We start from the raw sequence: 19159 nt of genomic DNA on the forward strand, positions 1-19159 counted from the left end.
CTTTCTCTCAAATAAAAAAAAATCTTAAAAGATTCTGCACAGTTCAACTAGGAAGATCTTTCATAGCAAAGAAAGCTGATAATCATGTCACCTGCACCTGACCCCACATATGCACACATGGTAGCTCCTCCACTATCTACAGAGCAAATCTAGACTTTGAGCTGGGTGTGTGTTATAATTTGTAGCCAGCTTTCATCCTGTCCTCCAGTGACTCTCAATCCCCAATGTCCCGCCCCCCCCCCCCCCCCCCAGGTTCCTGACATTCCAGGAGACTATGTTGTACCGGACCTGGCCAAGGGTCACTTCCATGCTGAATCCTTAGCTCTCTCTAGTGAAGCCGAGTTATCACAGGACTTTGTTCATAGCTTAGGAATAACTGTACTTATGTGCTCATTACCATGATGTATAGTTTTATGTCTGTCTCCCACAAGATCATGACTTCCCTCAGGGCAGGGATGATGGCTTACCTAATTATCTCCTGTATCTTCAGCACTTAGCTCCTAGCTTGGCATATCAGAGATTCTCAGATGTTTGAATTCAGTCAGTCAGTCAATCAGCAGGTGAGTGCTTACCACTAAAGGTAGGCTAGGCACTGTTCTAGAAGCTGGAGCACAGCAGTGACCAAAAGACCCAGAATCTTCTGCCCTTGCTTACAGTTTTGTGAGGAGAAGCCAACTGTAAATGTAATAGATAAGGTCATGGTAGAGTAGATTAAAAGAATATAAATGCTGTGAAAATAGAGTAGAAGAGGCGTATCAGTAGAAGAGGCTGAGTGTGGGAGTTGGGGTAGATAGGGTTTTTACTAGGGTGATCATGATGGAAATAGAAAAGACGTTTCAGCCAAAACTTTTTTTAAAAGATTGATTTATTTGGGGGAGAGAACAAGTACAGAGGGGAGGGGCAGAGGGAAAAGGAGGTAGAGAGAGTCTTTAAAAAAAAAAAAAAAAAAATTATTTATTTATTTATTTAATTTATTTATTTGACAGAGATCACAAGTAGGCAGAGCGGCAGGTGGGGGTTGGGGGGAAGCAGGCTCCCTGATGAGCAGAGAGCCCGTGTGGGGCCGGATCCCAGGACCCTGAGGTCATGACCTGAGCCGAAGGCAGAGGCTTAACGCACTGAGTGACCCAAGTGCCCCAGAGGCAGAGAGAGTCTTAAGCAGACTCTTTGCTGAGCGTGGAGCCCAATGTGGGGCTTGATCTCATGACCCTGAGATCATGATTGGACACTTATCCAACTATGCCACCCCGGTGTCCCTCAGCCAAAACTTGAAGGAGATGCAGCGTAGGTGAATGAACAGACCAGAAAACAATCTGTAATCATGTCTTCCCTTAGATTTGTCTTCTCTAGATTTAACTTTACCAGGTTCATGAACCATTTTGAGGAGACCTGCGTCTTACTCCTTTCTATTTTCAGACCTTAGGATCCAGACCATATGTCATTTTTCACGTCGTGCGTTGTAGTATTTCAGCTTCGGAAATTCCTGAGTCGCCATTCGCAGGAGGGCTTGTGGGCTATGTGATGCCATCCCAGGTCCTCACTTTGACTGTCACCTCTGGGAGGCTTAGGGCTTTTGTTGTGGCTCATCCTTTCAATGCTTTGCCCACGTTAGCACCCTGTGCCAGAGACCGTGTGAACTCCTAGGCGTACCCAGGTTCATGCGCCATGGTCTTGGCCATAAGCAGCTTCTGGTCTGCTCCCCTGCTCCTCACAGTGAAGTTCTCACATTGGCAAACTGTGGTCTTGGACAAGTGTTAATCATGTCCAGCAGGAATTTCTTCCTGGCCATGTAGCTAAAGTGGGAGTGTAGACTACCTCTGGCATCATGCACACTGTGTGTTACTGGATTTTTCTGGTTCTGGACACTTGCCCAGGGCTAGTTGCCTGGCTCCTTTGGAACTTCGCACTTGTTTCCTTCATCCCAAATGCAGGCCTTACTTGGGCTGTAGAACAGTTTGCCAAAATTCAAGTCACAGAATGACCAGATTGATACATTATTGGTTCACCCCAAATATTTCTCTTTTCATTGCTGATACAGTTTGTGTTTCACTGAAGCCATGCTGTCTGTGTTCAGCATATTTTTAGGGAATGATAATTTCTTGAGAATTTGATGTCCAGGGTCATACACGTCATGAATGTTAAGGATTAGGCCAGTGTTCCTGAAGTGGGTTTATTTCTTCTAAACATGTTTTCAATCTAGTCTGTTGACCTTCTGACTTTGCATTTTGAAGTGGGAGAGAAAGGAAATAAAAGATGATACCTGGGAATGTTTGCACTAATGTCCGCATACACCTGTCACGTATCCATGATAACTGAAAACGAGGTTCAAGGGGACCCTTGCTCATTTGTATAAAAATATCAACATTCCAGAATTGCTTAGGTGTCTGAAATGTGAAATCATGAATAAAGTTGACATTCAACTTAGCTGGTGACAAATCCATGAAAAATAAATGCGCATAAGGCTTAACATCAACTTGGTGTAATGATTTGTATGAAGAATCCAGATAGATGACATGTGGAAGCAAGACCTTGAAAGGAGGAGTGCTTGGATGGCTCAGTTGAGCATCTGCCTTCAGCTCGGGTCATGATCTCGGGGTCCTGGGATCAAGCTCCATGTGGGCCTTCTGGCTCCGCGGGGAGTCTGCTTCTCCCTCTTCCTCTGCATGTGCGCACTCTCTCTCTAATAAATAAATAAAATCTTTTAAAAAAAGATCTGGAAAGTAATGGGAGAGCCAGAAGGAGAGGCACGCTGGTGTGCCTAGCCTGCCGGGCACTGGCCATTCACAGCCAGTCCGCTGTCTTGGCTCACCTACAGCGTGCGACCCTGCACAGCTCCTTCCCCTGAGTGCCCACTTGGCTTCGGTTTCACGCTGCAGCAGTGTTCCTTCACAGACGTCAGACCTCTGAATACAAATAGAACGCTGGGGAGGAGTAACAAATGGTGGTAATTGGGAGCACTGCCTCGTTCCTGGCTTCAAGAGGATTTCTGCCAAGGATTCACTGTTCATCATGAAGCTGACTTACTCATCACGGCTGAATGAATTTCTCCTGTTATTTTCAAGAAGTTCCATTATCTCCCGTTTCACTAAGCATCAAAATCAGGAATAGCTATGCTTTTAATCTGTTACGAAGATCATTTGGGTTTTCTCTACCTGGCGGCCTGACACTTTTTTTTTTTTTCAAGTAGGCTCTCTGCTCAGTGTGGCGCACAGGTCAGGACTTGAACTCCGCCACCCTGAGATCAAAATCTGAGCTGAGATCAAGAGTCACTTGCGTAACTGACTGAGCTGCCCAGACACCCAGCATGATACATTTTATACTATATTTCTTAATAATGCACTCATGGGCTGACTGTCACTTGAGGAAGGGGGTATTTTTTAGTGTACTGTTGGATTTGTGCTGTTCATTAATCTTTGGAAATTGAGTATCAGTATTCATGAATGAGCTCAGTCTCCCCTTTTTCCATTTTTTCCCCCTTTGTTATCTTTTAGCATCACTGTTTCATTTTTTAAAAATTTTAGAAGTTTTTCTTCTTGGTCTAGGAAGGTTTTTTTAAGACCATTCTTATTGTAGAAAATTTCTAATATTTACAAAAGTAGGTAGTGAAGTGTGATGAACAAACCTGGTTGAATCCGTCACCCAGCTTCAACAGTGACCACCCCCACTGCCCAACCTGTGCCAAAGGCAAATTACTTTACAGCAAATCCCAGACAGCTAAATACATTTTAGAATTTATTTTAAAATTTGGTAAATAATGCATGAATATATTTTCCTTAATTTAAAAAACAACTTCTAGAGTAGGTCAGAGTCCCCTCACCCTCTACCCCCTTGTAGGACCCTCCCTGAAGGTTGCCACTGTTGCTGGGTTGGTGTGCCCTTCCTTTTATTTAGATAGACTTTCTCAGATGATCCTTTTCTTTCTCCTTAGTCCTTTAGATGTATTGAGCAGTGTAGGCCATTTCTCTGCCGAAAGAGGCCAAAGCCTGCTGAGAATTGCGAGAGGGCAGGCTGGGAGGCGTATAGGTGGAGGAGCGTAACCAGGGCGGGTGACTGGGACTGAAGCAAGATGGCCGCCTGCATTCATTTCCAGCTCTGCGGCTCCTGGGTTTTCTGCCACTCCTAGCCTTTTGCAGACCACTTCTCTGAATTGATTTTTTTGTGTGTGAGTTGGGGGATTAGGACTTACTTTGGAAAGTTGTATAAGAGTCAAATGTGTGAAGGTCTTTGGTAAATGGGAATGCCTAGGATCCTATCATTGCCCATGTGAGGTCATTTTGAGATGCTTGGAAGTTAAGGAAGGAAATCCTCACAGGTCACCTTTGTTAGGACATATTTCTCTGGGCTTTGTAGCAGTGAGTATTAAAGATTGAGGTCACTGGCAAACCAAAGACAGTATTTCACAGGCTCCTGCTGGAGGCATAAATTCTGATCTTGGGTTAGGTGCTGCTGAAGGGATGGGTTTGCCTTCCAGATGGACAAACTCGAATGTGGCCTGGGTGTGTCCTCAACCTGTGTTCAGTTGGGAAGCTCTCCCCAGAGTTAGATTCCCAGACTTCCTGGATTAAAGAACTCGACTTAGTGCTCAGGGGATGCTTACTGAGCAAACTGTTCACTTCTAATCAGCTCAGTGTCCTTGTTTGTATGCATGGGCAAATCATAGCATCTCTGTGTGTAGTGTGAGCTTTTCCATAAGAGAATGTTTAATGGGCTTAGCTTGGGGGCACCTGGGTGGCTTAGTAGGTTAAGCCTCTGCCTTCAGCTCAGGTCATGATCCCAGGGTCCTGGGATCAAGCCCTGCATCTCCCTCTCTCTCTGCTTGCTTGTGATCTCTGTCAAGTAAATAAATAAAATCTTTTAAAAATAAATAAATAAGGGTGCCTGGGTGGCTCAGTGGGTTAAGCCTCTGCCTTCGGCTCAGGTCATGATCTCAGGGTCCTGGGATTGAGCCCCGCATCGGACTCTATGCTCAGCTGGGAGCCTGCTTCCTCCTCCTCTCCGTCTGCCTCTCTGTCGAATAAATAAATAAAATCTTTTTAAAAAAGAAAGAAAGAAAGAAAAATAAATAAATAAATAAAGGGCTTAGCACAGAGCGGGCACAAAGTCAGTGCTCATTACCACAGTTCTCCTGATAAACATCTGACTTAGCCACTAACCAGCCAGTGACCCTGCTGCTGCTTCTCTTTCAGGTTGGAGGTGTGCAGTCTCTAGGGGGGACAGGGGCACTCCGAATTGGAGCCGAGTTCTTAGCCCGATGGTACAATGGAACGAACAACAAGGACACGCCTGTCTATGTGTCCTCACCAACCTGGGGTGAGTCCTTGAGCTACAGAGAGAGGAGAGACAGAGGAGTGGGGGGAATGACCCTCGTGACTCTCACTGTTGATGCAGAAATGTAACCCAGCCCCTGAATCCGCTGACATTTGGGAACGTCTGGAGCAGTGGATTATGGCACTATGCTCCGGGCCAGGTTAGGAATCCTTGTTCTCAAGACTCATGTTTTAGCCCGTGTTGAAACTTCCCTGAGAAGGCAGAAAGTGTGGAAATAGGAAGTCCCACCATGGTAGGATGGAAGTTTAACATGACTGACTGGTTGAACTTGTTCTTGGTGGTTACAGTCATTCTTTTAAGTCTTTGTTGCTCACCTCGTTTTAACCCAGTGAATGCTGAGCCTATGAGGGCCCCAGCAGCTGATGTGTGTCCCTTCCAGTTAGGGCTCTGTGTGTGTCAGGTCGTTTAACGTTTCACTCTTTTGCTTACAGAGAATCATAACGGTGTGTTTTCTGCTGCTGGATTTAAAGACATTCGATCCTATCACTATTGGGATGCAGCGAAGAGAGGACTCGATCTCCAAGGTTTCCTGAATGATCTGGAGGTGGGCAATTAAGATGAAAAGTAAACAGAACCCCATGGTGTCAGGAGGAGCAGGGAAAGGTCTTTGGATTATTCGGTAAGGGAAAGTCTGAAACGGCCCTACTCAAAACAAAATGGTGGTTTCTGAGTTAGCACATGAGGAAGAAATATGCTGCCCCTTGCCCTGTGTGTCACTGACGCTGACCCTGGGTGTTCTGCTAGCGTCGGAGCTGACGTAGCTTCCTTCCTCTCAGAGTGCCCCTGAGTTCTCCATCTTTGTCCTCCATGCCTGTGCTCACAACCCAACTGGGACTGACCCAACTCCGGAGCAGTGGAAGCAGATCGCATCCGTCATGAAGGTAACTGCACTTTCCGAGCATCTCTTGAGAAATTGTATTATTTTTTTTAATGTATTCAAAAGCAATACCTGTGTACAGAAGAGTTTGGAAAATGGAGAAAAGCCCATAGAAGAAAAGGATTAACTGAAAGCTACTGTTACTATTTTGGTATATAGAACATTGTTTTTTTGTTTTCTTTTTAAATAGTTACACATGTAAGTACATTTCTTCCACAAAGATGGCATCATTTTATCTGTTTGTAACATACTGTGTCTTTCATTGGCATTCCTTCACATGTCATTTTAAGTTCTGTAGCACAGTTCCCCTGCGTGGCTGTGTCATATTAATGATTGATTAAATCAGTTGATGGACATTGAGATCTCAGGTTTCTTGTTCTTCTGAACAATTATATATAGGACTCCCTTTTATAATTTCTTTGGGATAACTTTCTAGGTTGGGATTTCTAGCTCAGAGTGCGTGTATTCTTCTTTAACATGTTTAAAGAATACTCACTGAGAAACTGTTACGTGCCAGGCACCAAGTAGGGTATAAGAGTGAGCAGAGCGGAGATGGTCCCTGCCCTCAGAGAGCATCCAGCCTGTCTGAGGAGACAGCCAAGTACTGTGGCTATGTTGAAGGGGTCACGTGGAGGAACGTAGCACAGACTTCAGGAGTGTGTGCACGTGTATGCATGTGTGTGCACGTGTGTGCAGTAGTGGCAGAAGCTGTCATGTTGAAACTTGAAGGATGAGGACAGGTGGGGGTTGGCAGGAATGGAGTGTTCCCTACAGAGAGAGGAGTGTGATCAGTGCCCAGGGCAGAACTCATGGCCCATTTAAGGTATTGGAAGTAATTCTCAGTATAGCCTCGAGTTCTACGGTGAGTGAATGAGAGGTAAATGGGAGCCAGATCCTGTGCTGAGGCATTGGACTTCGTTTGGAGGGTGTGGGGGAGCCACTGAAAAACTTTGATGCCATCAGAACTTTGTGGTCTTCAGGCTACGTAGCAGGGAGTGGATCAGAGGGAGGCAAGATGAGACAGGCCCAGAGAGCAGTGAGGAGGCTGGTGCCACGATCCGCATGGGAGCTGACTGGGAGCTGAGTGTGGGCGGTGGCAGGGGTAGACCTGAAAGGAGTCTCGGGCTCCGGGGAAATGGGTTGATAGGAACTGGGATGTGGTTGGCTGTAGCCGGATGCGAAGGCTACCGGAGGAGGAGTGAAGGACACACCCTGGCCCCTGGCTTGGACAGTTGGGGGCGTAGAAGTGGTGTCCACTCAGAGCACGAGCCCAGTATGAGGGCAAGCTCAACTGTGGGGAGTCCCATGAGGAGGTCGGAGGGGATGAGAGTAGGGACTCTGAGGTCTCCTTTGTCTTGAGTGCCTGCTAGACTAGCCCCGAATCGTTGAGGAGTTCTGGGGAGACCCAGCTGACCGAGCTTACCACACCAGGAATTCAGAGGGAAGACCCGGCCAACACAGGACACTACCTCCATGTCTCACTAATAAGTCCAGTTGGCAGAGCGGCATTGAGATGCCCTAGGACAACAATAATTGTTAGATTTGTTGGTGTTAAGCTGAACAGAGAAACAGATGTAAAGTGGTGGCTGAATGCAAAAAGGGAGAGTGAGAAGAAATGGGTAGTGTTAGGGATTCTGTGCGGGCACCAGCTGGGGAAGGAAGGCTGGTGTCTGAGGTTGGTTCCAGAAGGATCTCCTGCCCTGACTCGCTTTCCTTCCTCGCAGCGCCGGTTTCTTTTCCCCTTCTTTGACTCAGCCTATCAGGGCTTTGCATCTGGAGACCTAGAGAAAGATGCCTGGGCCGTTCGCTATTTCGTGTCTGAAGGATTTGAGCTCTTCTGCGCTCAGTCCTTCTCCAAGAACTTCGGGCTCTACAGTGAGTGCTCTCCTGAGTTTCAGCCTTGCCCCACCCCACCTGCCTTGGTGCCCCGAGCTGACTCTCCTCCCTCCCTTTAGATGAGCGAGTGGGCAATCTGACCGTGGTTGCAAAAGATCCTGATAGCATCCTGCGGGTCCTTTCCCAGATGGAGAAGATTGTGCGAATTACTTGGTCCAACCCCCCTGCTCAGGGCGCACGGATTGTGGCCTGTACCCTCTCTAATCCTGAGCTCTTTAAGGAATGGTAAGGGGCGCAGAGCCTGATGGGTGAGGTTTGGGAATGGAGAACAGAACATTTAACTCTCCCTTTGATTTTGGCAGAGGCAGGACAATTATTGAGCTTTAGGTACTTCTGTAAAATGAGGCTGGCACCTACTCCCACAGCTGAGGCCCAGAGGAGGAAGCATTGAGGAATGGGGCGTTTCCCCCTGCCCTCCCAGTACTATGCTTCCTCCCCTGACTGTTGGGAAACAAACGAAGGAATTCCTGATAGAACAGGTGACCTAGCTGCAAATCAGTGGGACAGTCTGGGGACTCTTCATCCTTATTTGATTTGCATATATTTTGCCTCATTTTGAAACAGTAACTTTTATATAGTAACTAAATCTACAGTCCGCTTCATTATCCCCGTCTGGGTCAGTGCTTAGGTGAATTCTGGGTTAAAACATGAGTGGTATTGCCAGTAGACCCAAGACGAGCACTAAATTCCATCAGAAGCTCCTTCCTTCTGCCTGGTAAGTGTCTCTCTGGCCTGCTTGTCCACCCATCCGGGCACCTACATACTACCAAGGGCAGGTTGTGATCTCATTTTCAGTGTATAGATTACATTACATTTCTTAAATCTATATGCTTCCGTGAGCCATCTGTCTGCCCTATCTGGATTGATACTTATACTTATATTGTCCACTCAGGACAGGTAATGTGAAGACAATGGCTGACCGGATTCTGACCATGAGATCTGAACTCAGGGCACGCTTAGAAGCCCTCAAGACGCCTGGAACCTGGAACCACATCACTGAACAAATTGGAATGTTCAGCTTCACTGGTTTGAACCGTAAGTGTCCCCCAACCACCTCAAATGCTCGCTCTTGGACACAGCCCTTCTCTCTGTGCTCTTGGGTTTGATTCCTTTAGCTGTCACCTCTTTGGTCGGCCATAAACTTGGGCCAGAACAAGTTTGGTTTTCTTTTTTTTTTCTTTCTTTCCTTTTTTTTTTTTCAAGTTCAGTTTTCATTGTTTGTTTGTTTGTTTGTTAGTTTGTTTTTTATTTTTTAGGCAGAGTGAGCACAGGCAGGCAGAGTGGCAGGCAGAGGCAGAGGCAGAGGCAGAAGCAGAAGCAGGCTTTCCGCTGAGCAAGGAGCCCGATGTGGGACTCGATTCCAGGACGCTGGGATCATGACCTGAGCTGAAGGCAGCCGCTCAACCAACTGAGCCACCCAGGCGTCCCTCAAGTTCAGTTTTCTTAGTGAAAACCTGCTGACCCATAATGAGGATATTTTCGTTTTTGTGGGCTGGGAAGTAACAGGATTTGTAGCCAGGAGCCTTGCTTCATGAAAGGTCTCTCATAAATAAATGCTCAGGTGCCTTTTGGCTTTTCCTTAATCCTAAGTATAATTATTATAGCTGCTTATTCAGGGACCTAATTTCTTAACAGGTCTTTCCTAGTCTCTAAGCATTGCCATGAAAGAAGAGGTTACAGAGTATCTATTTCATAAATAAGAACTTAGATTGGTAGTTGGAATTGAGAGCCCTTTGAAAGTCTATGTGTGATCTTGGTCAGCCATCAGTGGGGCTTATTAGCAATCAGTTGTCCTTCTGATGACAGGATTCATTCACTTAATAAGTAATTCCTGAGCACCTACTGGCCAAGCCACAGGTCACCTGGTGCTGATGTGGCCATTCGCCTGGGTGTGGAGCTTGTGTCCATGTGGTTCTAGGGACAGTTTGTGCCTGGCATGGGTAAGTCAGTGGAACATGAGAGGTGCTGGGTAGCACAGGCAACCCTGGTTTACTGGAAGGAAGGAAATACAAGGAAATACAAGAAAGGTGGCAGCAACTGCATATAACTAGACCCCTAGAAGACTTTGGGGTAAAATGAGGCTTCCCGAAAAGTAAAGGGATGGCTCAGTTAGCCATAGGTGTACTTGGGATTCTGGAATAGGGCATTAGTTCACTTAAATAAGTAAAATCATCCTTTATCATTTTTAAGACTATTAAGTATAATGGAAATGGTATTCAGGAGTAATACTCTCAAAGCTCACAAGGTGGGGATGTCTCCCTATAAAATACCCATATTATCCACTCTCAGAGTAGGAAGTTAGTTTTATTATGAATTAAAAAATGGTGAGAACAGACCTGTGCCTATAACACATAAGTGACATTTTTAGCACCTGGCGCTATTTATCCTTTTTAAAAACGTGTTTTGTTTTGTTTGGTTTTTCCCTCCCAACATTTTATGAGGAAGAATTTTAAAATAGAACAGTTGCAGGGATTGTACCCACCATCTTGGTTGTACCGTGCTCCTGCTGTGGTGCTCCCTGATGGCACTCTGTCCTTCAGAACGGGTTGGCAGCATGTCGTCTGTGTTCTGCTCTGGCAGATCTGTGAAGCCCCTAAAATGATATTTGAAAAATTATGTATGTGTGTATTGGCCTTTTTCTAGGGAGAGAGTCTATAAATTTAGCTTCTGAACTGTGATGCTCCCCTCCCTTGATGAAAGGAGAGAAGTTTCATTTTCATTAAAAAAAAAGACAGGGCTGGGAATCCTGGCTGGCTCAGTGGTGGAGCATGCAACTCTGGGTCTCGAGGTTGTGAGTTTGAACCCTACACTGGGTGTAGAGATTACTTAACAATAAAAAAAATTTTTTTTAAAGATTTTATTTATTTATTTGACAGACAACAGCGAGAGCGGGAACACAAGCAGGTGGAAGGGGAGAAGGAGAAGCAGGCTTCCTGCCGAGCAGGAGCCAGATGTGATATGGGGCTCGATCCCAGGACCCTGGGATCATGACCTGAGCCAAAGGCAGATGCCTAAGGACTGAGCCATCCAGTGCCCCTTAGCAATAAAATCTTAAAAACAAAGACACAAAAAACAAGGTTGGACCTCTGGATCCACTTCTGCCAGTGGGCGTCCGGCTTTACAAACAGTGGTGGCTCTGATGGTGTGTGAGGTTGGGCCTTGTGTCCTTGCCTGACTGTAGTTCACACACCTCAGTGCTGTCCAGGGTGACTTCTGAAGATGACCTTGCTTTGGTAGCACTGGGTACAGGGTCCAGATTTTACGTTTTCCATACAAAGGCAGCTTAGCCTCGTGGCTAAGAGCTCAGACTTAGGAGTTAACACTGCCTGCCTTGAAAGCCCAGACCCATTGCTGACTAGCTGTCTGACATTGAGAAGCTCTTCTAACTTCCCTCTGCATAACTGAATTAATATGAAGTGTAGAATACTGCCTGGCACATAGTGTTTACTTCTGATTATTTTTTTATTAAATTATTTAAAAATAAATTAGTTGCCCAACATACAGTACACCATTAGTTTCATATTTGGTGTTCAGTAGTTCATCAGTTGCGTATAACCCAGTGCTTATCACATCGTGTGCCCTCCTTAGTGCCCATCACCCAGTTACCCTGTTCTCCTCAACCTCCCCTCCAGCAACCCTCAGTTTGTTTCCCATAGTTAAGAGACTCTTCATGGTTTGTCCCCCTCTGATGACTTCCCATTCAGTTTTCCCTTCTTTCCCCTATGATTCTCTGTACTGTTCCTTACATTCCACAAAGGAATGAAACCATACAATTGTCTTTCTCTGATTGACTTATTCTCTCAACATACCCTCCAGTTCCATCCATGTCAAGGTAAATGGTAAGTATTCATCCCTTCTGATGGCTGATTAATACTCCATTGTATCTATAAACCAAATCATCTTTAGCTATTCGTCTTTCCATGGACATCTTGGCTCTTTTTATTGTTTGGCTATTGTGGACATTGCTGCCATCAACATTGGGGTGTGGGTGCCCCTTCAGATCACTACATTTGTATTTTGAGTTAAATACCTAGTAGTGCAATTGCTGGGTGGGTAGCTCTGTTTGTAACTTCTTGGCAAACCTCTGTCTGTTTTCCAGAAGGACTGTACCAGCATTCCCACTAACCGTGTAGAAGGTTCCTTTCTTGTTTCCTGTCTTGTTAATTTTAGCCATTCCAACTGGTCTGGGGTGGTATCTCACTGTGGTTTTGATGTGTAATTCCCTGATGCTGAGTGATGTTGATCATTTTTTCATGTGTGTGTTGGCCATTTGAATGTTTTCTTTGGAGAAATGTATGTTCCTGTCTTCTGCCCATTTCTTGATTGGATTATTTGTTCTTTGGGTGTTGAGTTTGATAAGTTCTTTGTCGATTTTGGATTCTAGCTCTTCATCTGATATGTCATTTGCAAATAGCTTCCCCCATTCTTTGGGTTATCTTTTGGTGGTTTCCTTTGTTGTGCAAAAGCTTTTTACCTTGATGAAGTCATTTTAGTACATTTTTGCCTTTGTTTCCCTTGCTTTTGGAGACCTGACTAGCAAGAAGTTGCTGTGGCTGAGGTTGAAGAGATTGCTGCCTGTGTTTTCCCCTAGGATTTTGATGGATTCCTTTCTCACATACAGGTCTTTCATCCATTTTTATTCTATTTTTGTGTGTGGTATAAGGAAATGGCTCCATTTTATTCTTCTGCATGGGGCTGTCCAATTTTCCCAACACCATTTGTTGAAGAGGCTATATTTTCCACTGGACAGTCTTTCCTGCTTTGTTGAAAATTAGTTGACCATAGAGTTGGGGGTCCATTTCTGGGCTCTCTATTCTGTTCCATTGATCTATGTGTCTGTTTTGTGCCAGTACCATACTGTCTTGATGATGACAGCTTTGTAATAGAGCTTGAAGTCTGGCATTTTGATGCCACCAGCTTTGGGGTTTTTTTTGTTTGTTTGTTTGTTTCTTTTTTTTCCCCAACATTCCTTTGGCTATTTGGGGTCTTTTCTGGTTCCATATAAATTTTAGGATTATTTGTTGCAGCTCTGTGAAGAATGTCGATGGTGTTTTGATAGGGATTGCATTGAACATGCAGATTGGGTAGCATAGACATTTTAACAATATTTATTCTTCTAATCTGTGATCATGGAATGTTTTTCCATTTCTTTGTGTCTTCCTTGGTTTCTTTCATAAGTGTTCTGCAGTTTTTAGAATACAGATCTTTTACCTCTTTGGTTAGGTTTATTCCGAGGTCTCTGATGGTTTTTGGTGCAGTTGTTAATGGGATCGATTCCTTAATTTCTCTTTTTTCTGTCTCACTGGTAGTGTATAGCGATGCAACTGACTTTTGTACATTGATTTTATATCCTGCCACTTCACCAAACGCCTGTATGAGTTCTAGCAATTTTGGGGTGGAGTCTTTTGGGTTTTCCACCTAAAGTATGTCATCTGCAAAGAGTGAGAGTTTGATTTATTCTTTGCCATTTTGAATGCCTTTTATTTCTTTTTGTTGTCTGATTGCTGAGGCTAGGACTTCTAGTACTATGTTGAAAAACAGTGGTAAGAGTGGGCATCGCTGTCATGTTCCTGACTTTAAGGGAAAAGCTATCAGTTTTTCCCCCTTGAGAATGATACTCACCCTGGGCTTTTTGTCTATCACTTTTGATACTGAGGTATGTTCCCTCTATACCTACACTGTGGAGAGTTTTAATCAAGAAAGGATACTGTATTTTGTCAAAGGCATTTTCTCCATCAATTGAGAGAGTCTCATGGCTCTTGTCCTTTCTTTCATTAATATGATGTACCATATTGATTGATTTGCAAATGTTGAACCATCCTTGCAGCCCAGGAATAAATGTTACTTGCTTGTGGTGAGTAATCCTTTTAATTTACAGTTGGAGCCTACTGGCAAGTATCTTGGTGAGAGTTTTGGCATCCATATTCATCAGGGATATTGGTCTGTAATTCTCCTTTTTGTTGGGCATCTTTGTTTGGTTTCAAGGTAATGCTGGGCTCAGAGAATGATCTGGAAGTTTGCCTTCCCTTTCCATTTTCTGAAACAGCTCCAGAAGAATAGGTATTATTTAAATGTTTGGAAGGGAGGGGTGCCTGGGTGGCTCAATTGTTAAGCATCTGCTTTTGGCTCAGGTCATGGTCCCAGGGTCCTGGGATCAAGCCCCACATTGGGCTCCCTGCCCTTTTTTTTTTTTTTTTTAGAGAGAGAGCACGAGTGAGCACAGGCAGACAGAGCGGCAGGCAGAGGCAGAGGGAGAAGCAGTCTCCTGCCAAGCTAGGAGCCCGATGTGGGACTCCATCCCAGGACACTGGGATCATGACCTGTGCCGAAGGCAGCTCCTTAACCAACTGAGCCACCCAGACGTCCTTGGGCTCCCTGCTCTGCAAGAGGCCTGCTTCTCCCTCCCTCACTCCTCCTGCTTGTGTTCTCTCTCTCTTGCTGTGTCTCTCTGTTAAATAAATAAATAAAATCTTGAATGAATGAATGAATGAATGAATGTTTGATAGAATTACCTGGGGAAGCTGTGTGAACCTGGACTCATTTGTTGGGAGATTTTTGATTACTGCTTCAACTGCCTTGCTGGTTATGGGTCTGTTCAGGTTTTCTGTTTTTTCAGTTTTGGTAGTTTATATGTTTCCAGGAAAGCATCTATTTCTTCCATATTGCCTAATTTGTAGGCAGACAGTTGCTCCTAATATGTTGTTAACATTGTTGGTATTTCCTTCATGTTGGTCGTGATCTCTCCTCTTTCAGTCATGATTTTATTAGTTTGGGTTCTCTCTCTCTCTCTCTCCTTTTTTGATACTCTGGATAGGGGTTTATTGGTCTTACTAATTCTTTCAGAGAACCAACTTCTAGATTTATTGATCTGTTCTGCTCTTCTTTTGGTTTCTGTTTCATTGATTTCTGCTATAATCTGTATTATTTAATCTTTATTTGCTGTCCTTTCTCCAGCTCCTTTAGGTGTATGGTTAGCTTGTGTATTTGAGATTTTTTTTTTTGGAGAAAGGCTTATATGGCTATATACTCCTTCTTAGAACCGCCTTTGCTATATCTCAAAGATTTTGAAAGGTTGTATTTCATTTTCATTTGTTTCCATAAGTTTTTAAAATTCCAATTTCCTAGTTAACCCCTTCATTCTTTAGTCAGATACTCTTCAATCCCAAATGTTTGAATTCCTTCCAATTTGCCTCTTGTGACGGATTTCAAGTTTTAAAGCACTGTGGTCTGAAAATATGCAGGGAACAACCCCAGTTTGTAAGTACTGGTTGAGACCTGATTTGTGACCCAGTATGTGAACTATCCTGGAGAATGTTCCATATGTACTCAGGAAGAATATGTATTCTTTTGCTTTAAGATGGAATGCTCTTATGTGTGAAGTCCATCTGGTCCAGTGGGTCACTCAAAGCCATTGTTTCCTTAATGATCTGTTCAGATGACCAGATGACCTGTCCATTGCTGTGAGTGAAGTGTAGAAGTCCCCTACTGTTACTGTATTATTAGCAGTGTGTTTCTTTAATTTAGTTATTAATTGGTTTATATAATTGGCTGTTCCCAAGTTAGGATCATAAATATTTATGATTGTTAGATCTTCTTGTTGGATAGACTTTTTAAGTGATATAATGTCCCTCTTTATCCCTTACTACAGTCTTTGGTTTAAAACCTAATTTAGGTCCAATATGAAAATTGCTACCAGCTTTCTTTTGCTGTCCATTGGCATAATAAATGGTTCTCCGCCCCCTCACTTTCAATCTGGTTTCCCAAGCACTGGAATGGCTCAGGCACCCCTTCTTTCTGTGACCCCCAGGGATCCTGAGACTACACTGTCTCACCTAGGATTCTGCCCCTCTTGGTTACCTGAGCATCTTTCAGGCAGGGATGTCTCTCACTGGAGCAGATTTCTAAAAGTTCTGATTTTGGACTCTGGGGCTCTATCACTCCCAGTAGCTGGCTTTTGGAGGCTCCCTCCCTTGCTGTTTATCTTCCCATAAATGCCTTCTGATTGACTTTACACCTCCCACCTTTGCAAAAAGTGGTCACCTTTCTATTTGTAGAATTCCAGCAATTCTTTTCTTACATCTCAGGTTGAATTCATAGGTGTTCAGAATGATCTAGCTAAATTCAAGGGACCAGATGAAACAAGGACTGGTACTCTTTGACCATCTTGCTTCTCTCTGCTCCTCTGATTACTAGGATTTTATTACCGTATGAGTTTGGGCAGCTGTAACAAAATACTATGGGCTGGGTGGCTTCAACAACAGACATTTCTTTCTCTCTCTTTTTTTTTTTTTAATTTAAATTTTTTAAAGATACTATCTATTTATTTGACACAGAGAGAGAGATCACAAGTAGGCAGTGAGGCAGGCAGAGGGGGAGAAGGAAGCAGGCCCTCTGCTGAGCAGAGAGCTCGATGCACGGCTTGATCCCAGGACCCTGGGATCATGACCTGAGCCAAAGGCAGAGGCTTAACCCACTGAGCCACCCAGGTGCCCCAACAACAGGCCTTTCTTTCTCAGGGTTCTAGAGGCCAGGCAGTCTGAGATGGGAGTCTGGCATGGTCAGTTCTGGTGGGGGCTCTCTTCTGGTTTCCAGTTGGCTGCCTTCTTGCTGTGTCCTCCCATGCTGGGGGTAAGGGAAAGGGAGAGAGAGCACATGCACAACACACACCAGCTCTCTAGTCTCTTATGAGGGCCCTCCTGCGAACACAGGGGCTCTCCTCTCCAGGCATCACCCGGACCTCATTACCTGCCAGAGGCCCCAGCTCCTGATGCCATCGCATTAGAGGTCAGGGTTTCAATCCAGAGTTTTGAAGGGACACAAACCTCCAGTCCATGACAGTTGCCCATTCCTCCAAATCAGTGGTGCTAATTAAGGGTGCTAATTATTTAGGCAAAAATCGGATAAAATTGTCTCATAGCTTTGCAGTAAACCAAAAGTCTCTAGAGATTGTGGCATAAGAGAAGAATAGGCAGCCCCTTCCTGTTTCCTGCATGAGCATTTCTGCAGACACGTGGGATAGCTCTTCTGTGTGTGAGTGAGGGACCTGAGAAGTGTCAGGTCACAGGAGCTTGGCAGTGTCTCAGCCTGCAGGTTCATGGTACCTAGCAAGCGCTTACCCACTACCTCTAGTGTGGGACCTTGGACAATGTGCTGTGACACGCAGACGTCAAAGAGAGTTTGCTGCTCCATTTCTGGGGAGAAACAAGCCGCCTTCCTTCCGGAGGTTAAGGAAGAGCTGAAGGAAGCCCTCCAAACCAGTTTTTCGTATCAGTGGAATGTTCTTAAGTCTGAGGGTTGTTTCAGAAGATGTCTCGGTGAAGGTAACATGCAACCTTCCATTGGGAGGTAGTCCCAGATTAAAGTTTCCCATCAGGAGGAGCCATATTAAACTTTCTGGGGATTAGAAGTATGAATCAATTGAGCATACTTCCCTATGTTTTGGGGTTGGATAAAAATAGTTCCTTTTGGGGCACCTGGGTGGCTCAGTGGGCTAAAGCCTCTGCCTTTGGCTCAGGTCATGATCTCAGGGTCCTGGGATCGAGGCCTGCATTGGGCTCTCTGCTCAGTGGAGAGCCTGCTTCCCTCCCTCTCTCTATGCCTGCCTCTGTGCCTACTTGTGATCTCTCTCTCTGTCAAATAAATAAATAAAATCCTTTTTTTTTTTTTTAATTCCTTTTATTTTGCTTCTTTGTGTTGGGGGAAAGAAGGAAAAAGGCAAATGTCACGGAATCTCCGAACCTCTATTGCTGAGAGGATGCCTCCTACTCTAAATCATATTTCTTTTGGTTTTCAACAGCCAAGCAGGTTGAATATCTGGTCAACGAAAAGCACATCTACCTGCTGCCAAGTGGTCGGATCAACATGTGTGGCTTAACCACGAAAAATCTAGATTATGTGGCTACCTCCATCCATGAAGCGGTCACCAAAATCCACTGAAGAAGCAGCACCCGAACCAGCACCACCAAAGCGGCCCTCTGTCCCGTGTGTTCCCTGCCTGCGCCAGCCTCGCTCTGTGTGTTGTGGATAAGAGACTCTGGAGGACTGGAACCGGCTCTGGTGAGGTGGCCTCTGGTTAAGGCGGCCCCGCACAGGGCAACATCCCTTGTCAAGGAATGGGGGCCTGGGATCAGAGCCTCTTGGGAGGCCAGAGTAAATCAGGTTTTTATTTAAGAAGAATAAAAAGGTACTTTGATCATGAGAGGTAGTTATCTTGCTCCCTCACTTAGAAGCCAGAATGTTACCTCTGTCGCTCCTGTGCTTCTGTGTATTGCTTGACTCTGCACAAAAAAATCCTGCCCCAAAGATCAAGTTGTCTGAAGAGCCAACTGTGATTGTGAGTGTTGGCTGTGTCATTAAAACTTGTCATCTCCACCCAGAGTGTCTGTCTCCTGCTCTTCCTCTGTGGCTGTGTTGTCCCTAGCCTTAAGCTTTAGCTCTCTGGGGCGAGCAAGGTAAGAGGTAGCTTTACATCTCTCTCTCTCTCTCACAGACACACACACACACACACACACACACTGAAACAGAAGTTTTACACAACAGTATTTACCCTTGCTGTGAGCAGTGTGTCCTGATAGTTTCTGTCCTATTGGGTTCTGTTTCACTGAAGAAATGAAAGTTGAATTGAGACCCGTGGAATTGATTTTGTGATCCACTCATGGGTTGCAAGCCATAGTCTAAAGAGAATGCTCTAGAGGAGTTTGCTAGTTGCTTAAGAAAAAACTAGGAGAGGACAGTACCTTGAAGGGGGCAAAAGAAGTCTGAGACTGTAAAGCGGGTGTAGCTCTCCCCAGCGCAGACCTACCCCACAAAGTCTTGGTTCTTAGTATTTCATTTCTCTTGTTAGGGAGAATTTAATTTTTTCTCTTGGAGGAAGACTTTGATGAAAAAAAAAAAAAGGTTAACAGCACTTCTTTAAACCAAAATGTCCCTACCAAAGTGCTAAAATACTTTTTTGTGTTAAAAAAAAAAAAAAAAAAAAGCCCCAATCAAGGATAATTGGGTCCTCCTTCTATCCAGACACATAGGCTGGTGTTCCCCCTTAGTGTTCTAGTCCCCTCC

The 19159-nt window shown here is 44.8% G+C and overlaps 1 protein-coding gene across 1 annotated transcript in view; it reads left to right on the forward strand.

Moving 5' to 3' along the window:
- The window catches only part of GOT1 (glutamic-oxaloacetic transaminase 1), a 29809-nt gene extending 11337 nt beyond the window's left edge, over positions 1 to 18472 (forward strand). Inside the window, exons 3-9 of the mRNA XM_059169235.1 lie at positions 5187 to 5310; positions 5760 to 5872; positions 6105 to 6209; positions 7930 to 8080; positions 8161 to 8326; positions 8994 to 9136; positions 17898 to 18472. Coding sequence (XP_059025218.1) covers positions 5187 to 5310; positions 5760 to 5872; positions 6105 to 6209; positions 7930 to 8080; positions 8161 to 8326; positions 8994 to 9136; positions 17898 to 18037 — 942 coding nt within the window. The 3' untranslated portion in view covers positions 18038 to 18472. The remainder of the gene's footprint in view (positions 1 to 5186; positions 5311 to 5759; positions 5873 to 6104; positions 6210 to 7929; positions 8081 to 8160; positions 8327 to 8993; positions 9137 to 17897) is intronic.
- The last annotated feature ends 687 nt before the right edge of the window (positions 18473 to 19159 follow it).

The sequence above is a fragment of the Mustela lutreola genome, chromosome 4 (genome assembly GCF_030435805.1).
Source record: "Mustela lutreola isolate mMusLut2 chromosome 4, mMusLut2.pri, whole genome shotgun sequence".
Classification (NCBI taxonomy): domain Eukaryota; kingdom Metazoa; phylum Chordata; class Mammalia; order Carnivora; family Mustelidae; genus Mustela; species Mustela lutreola.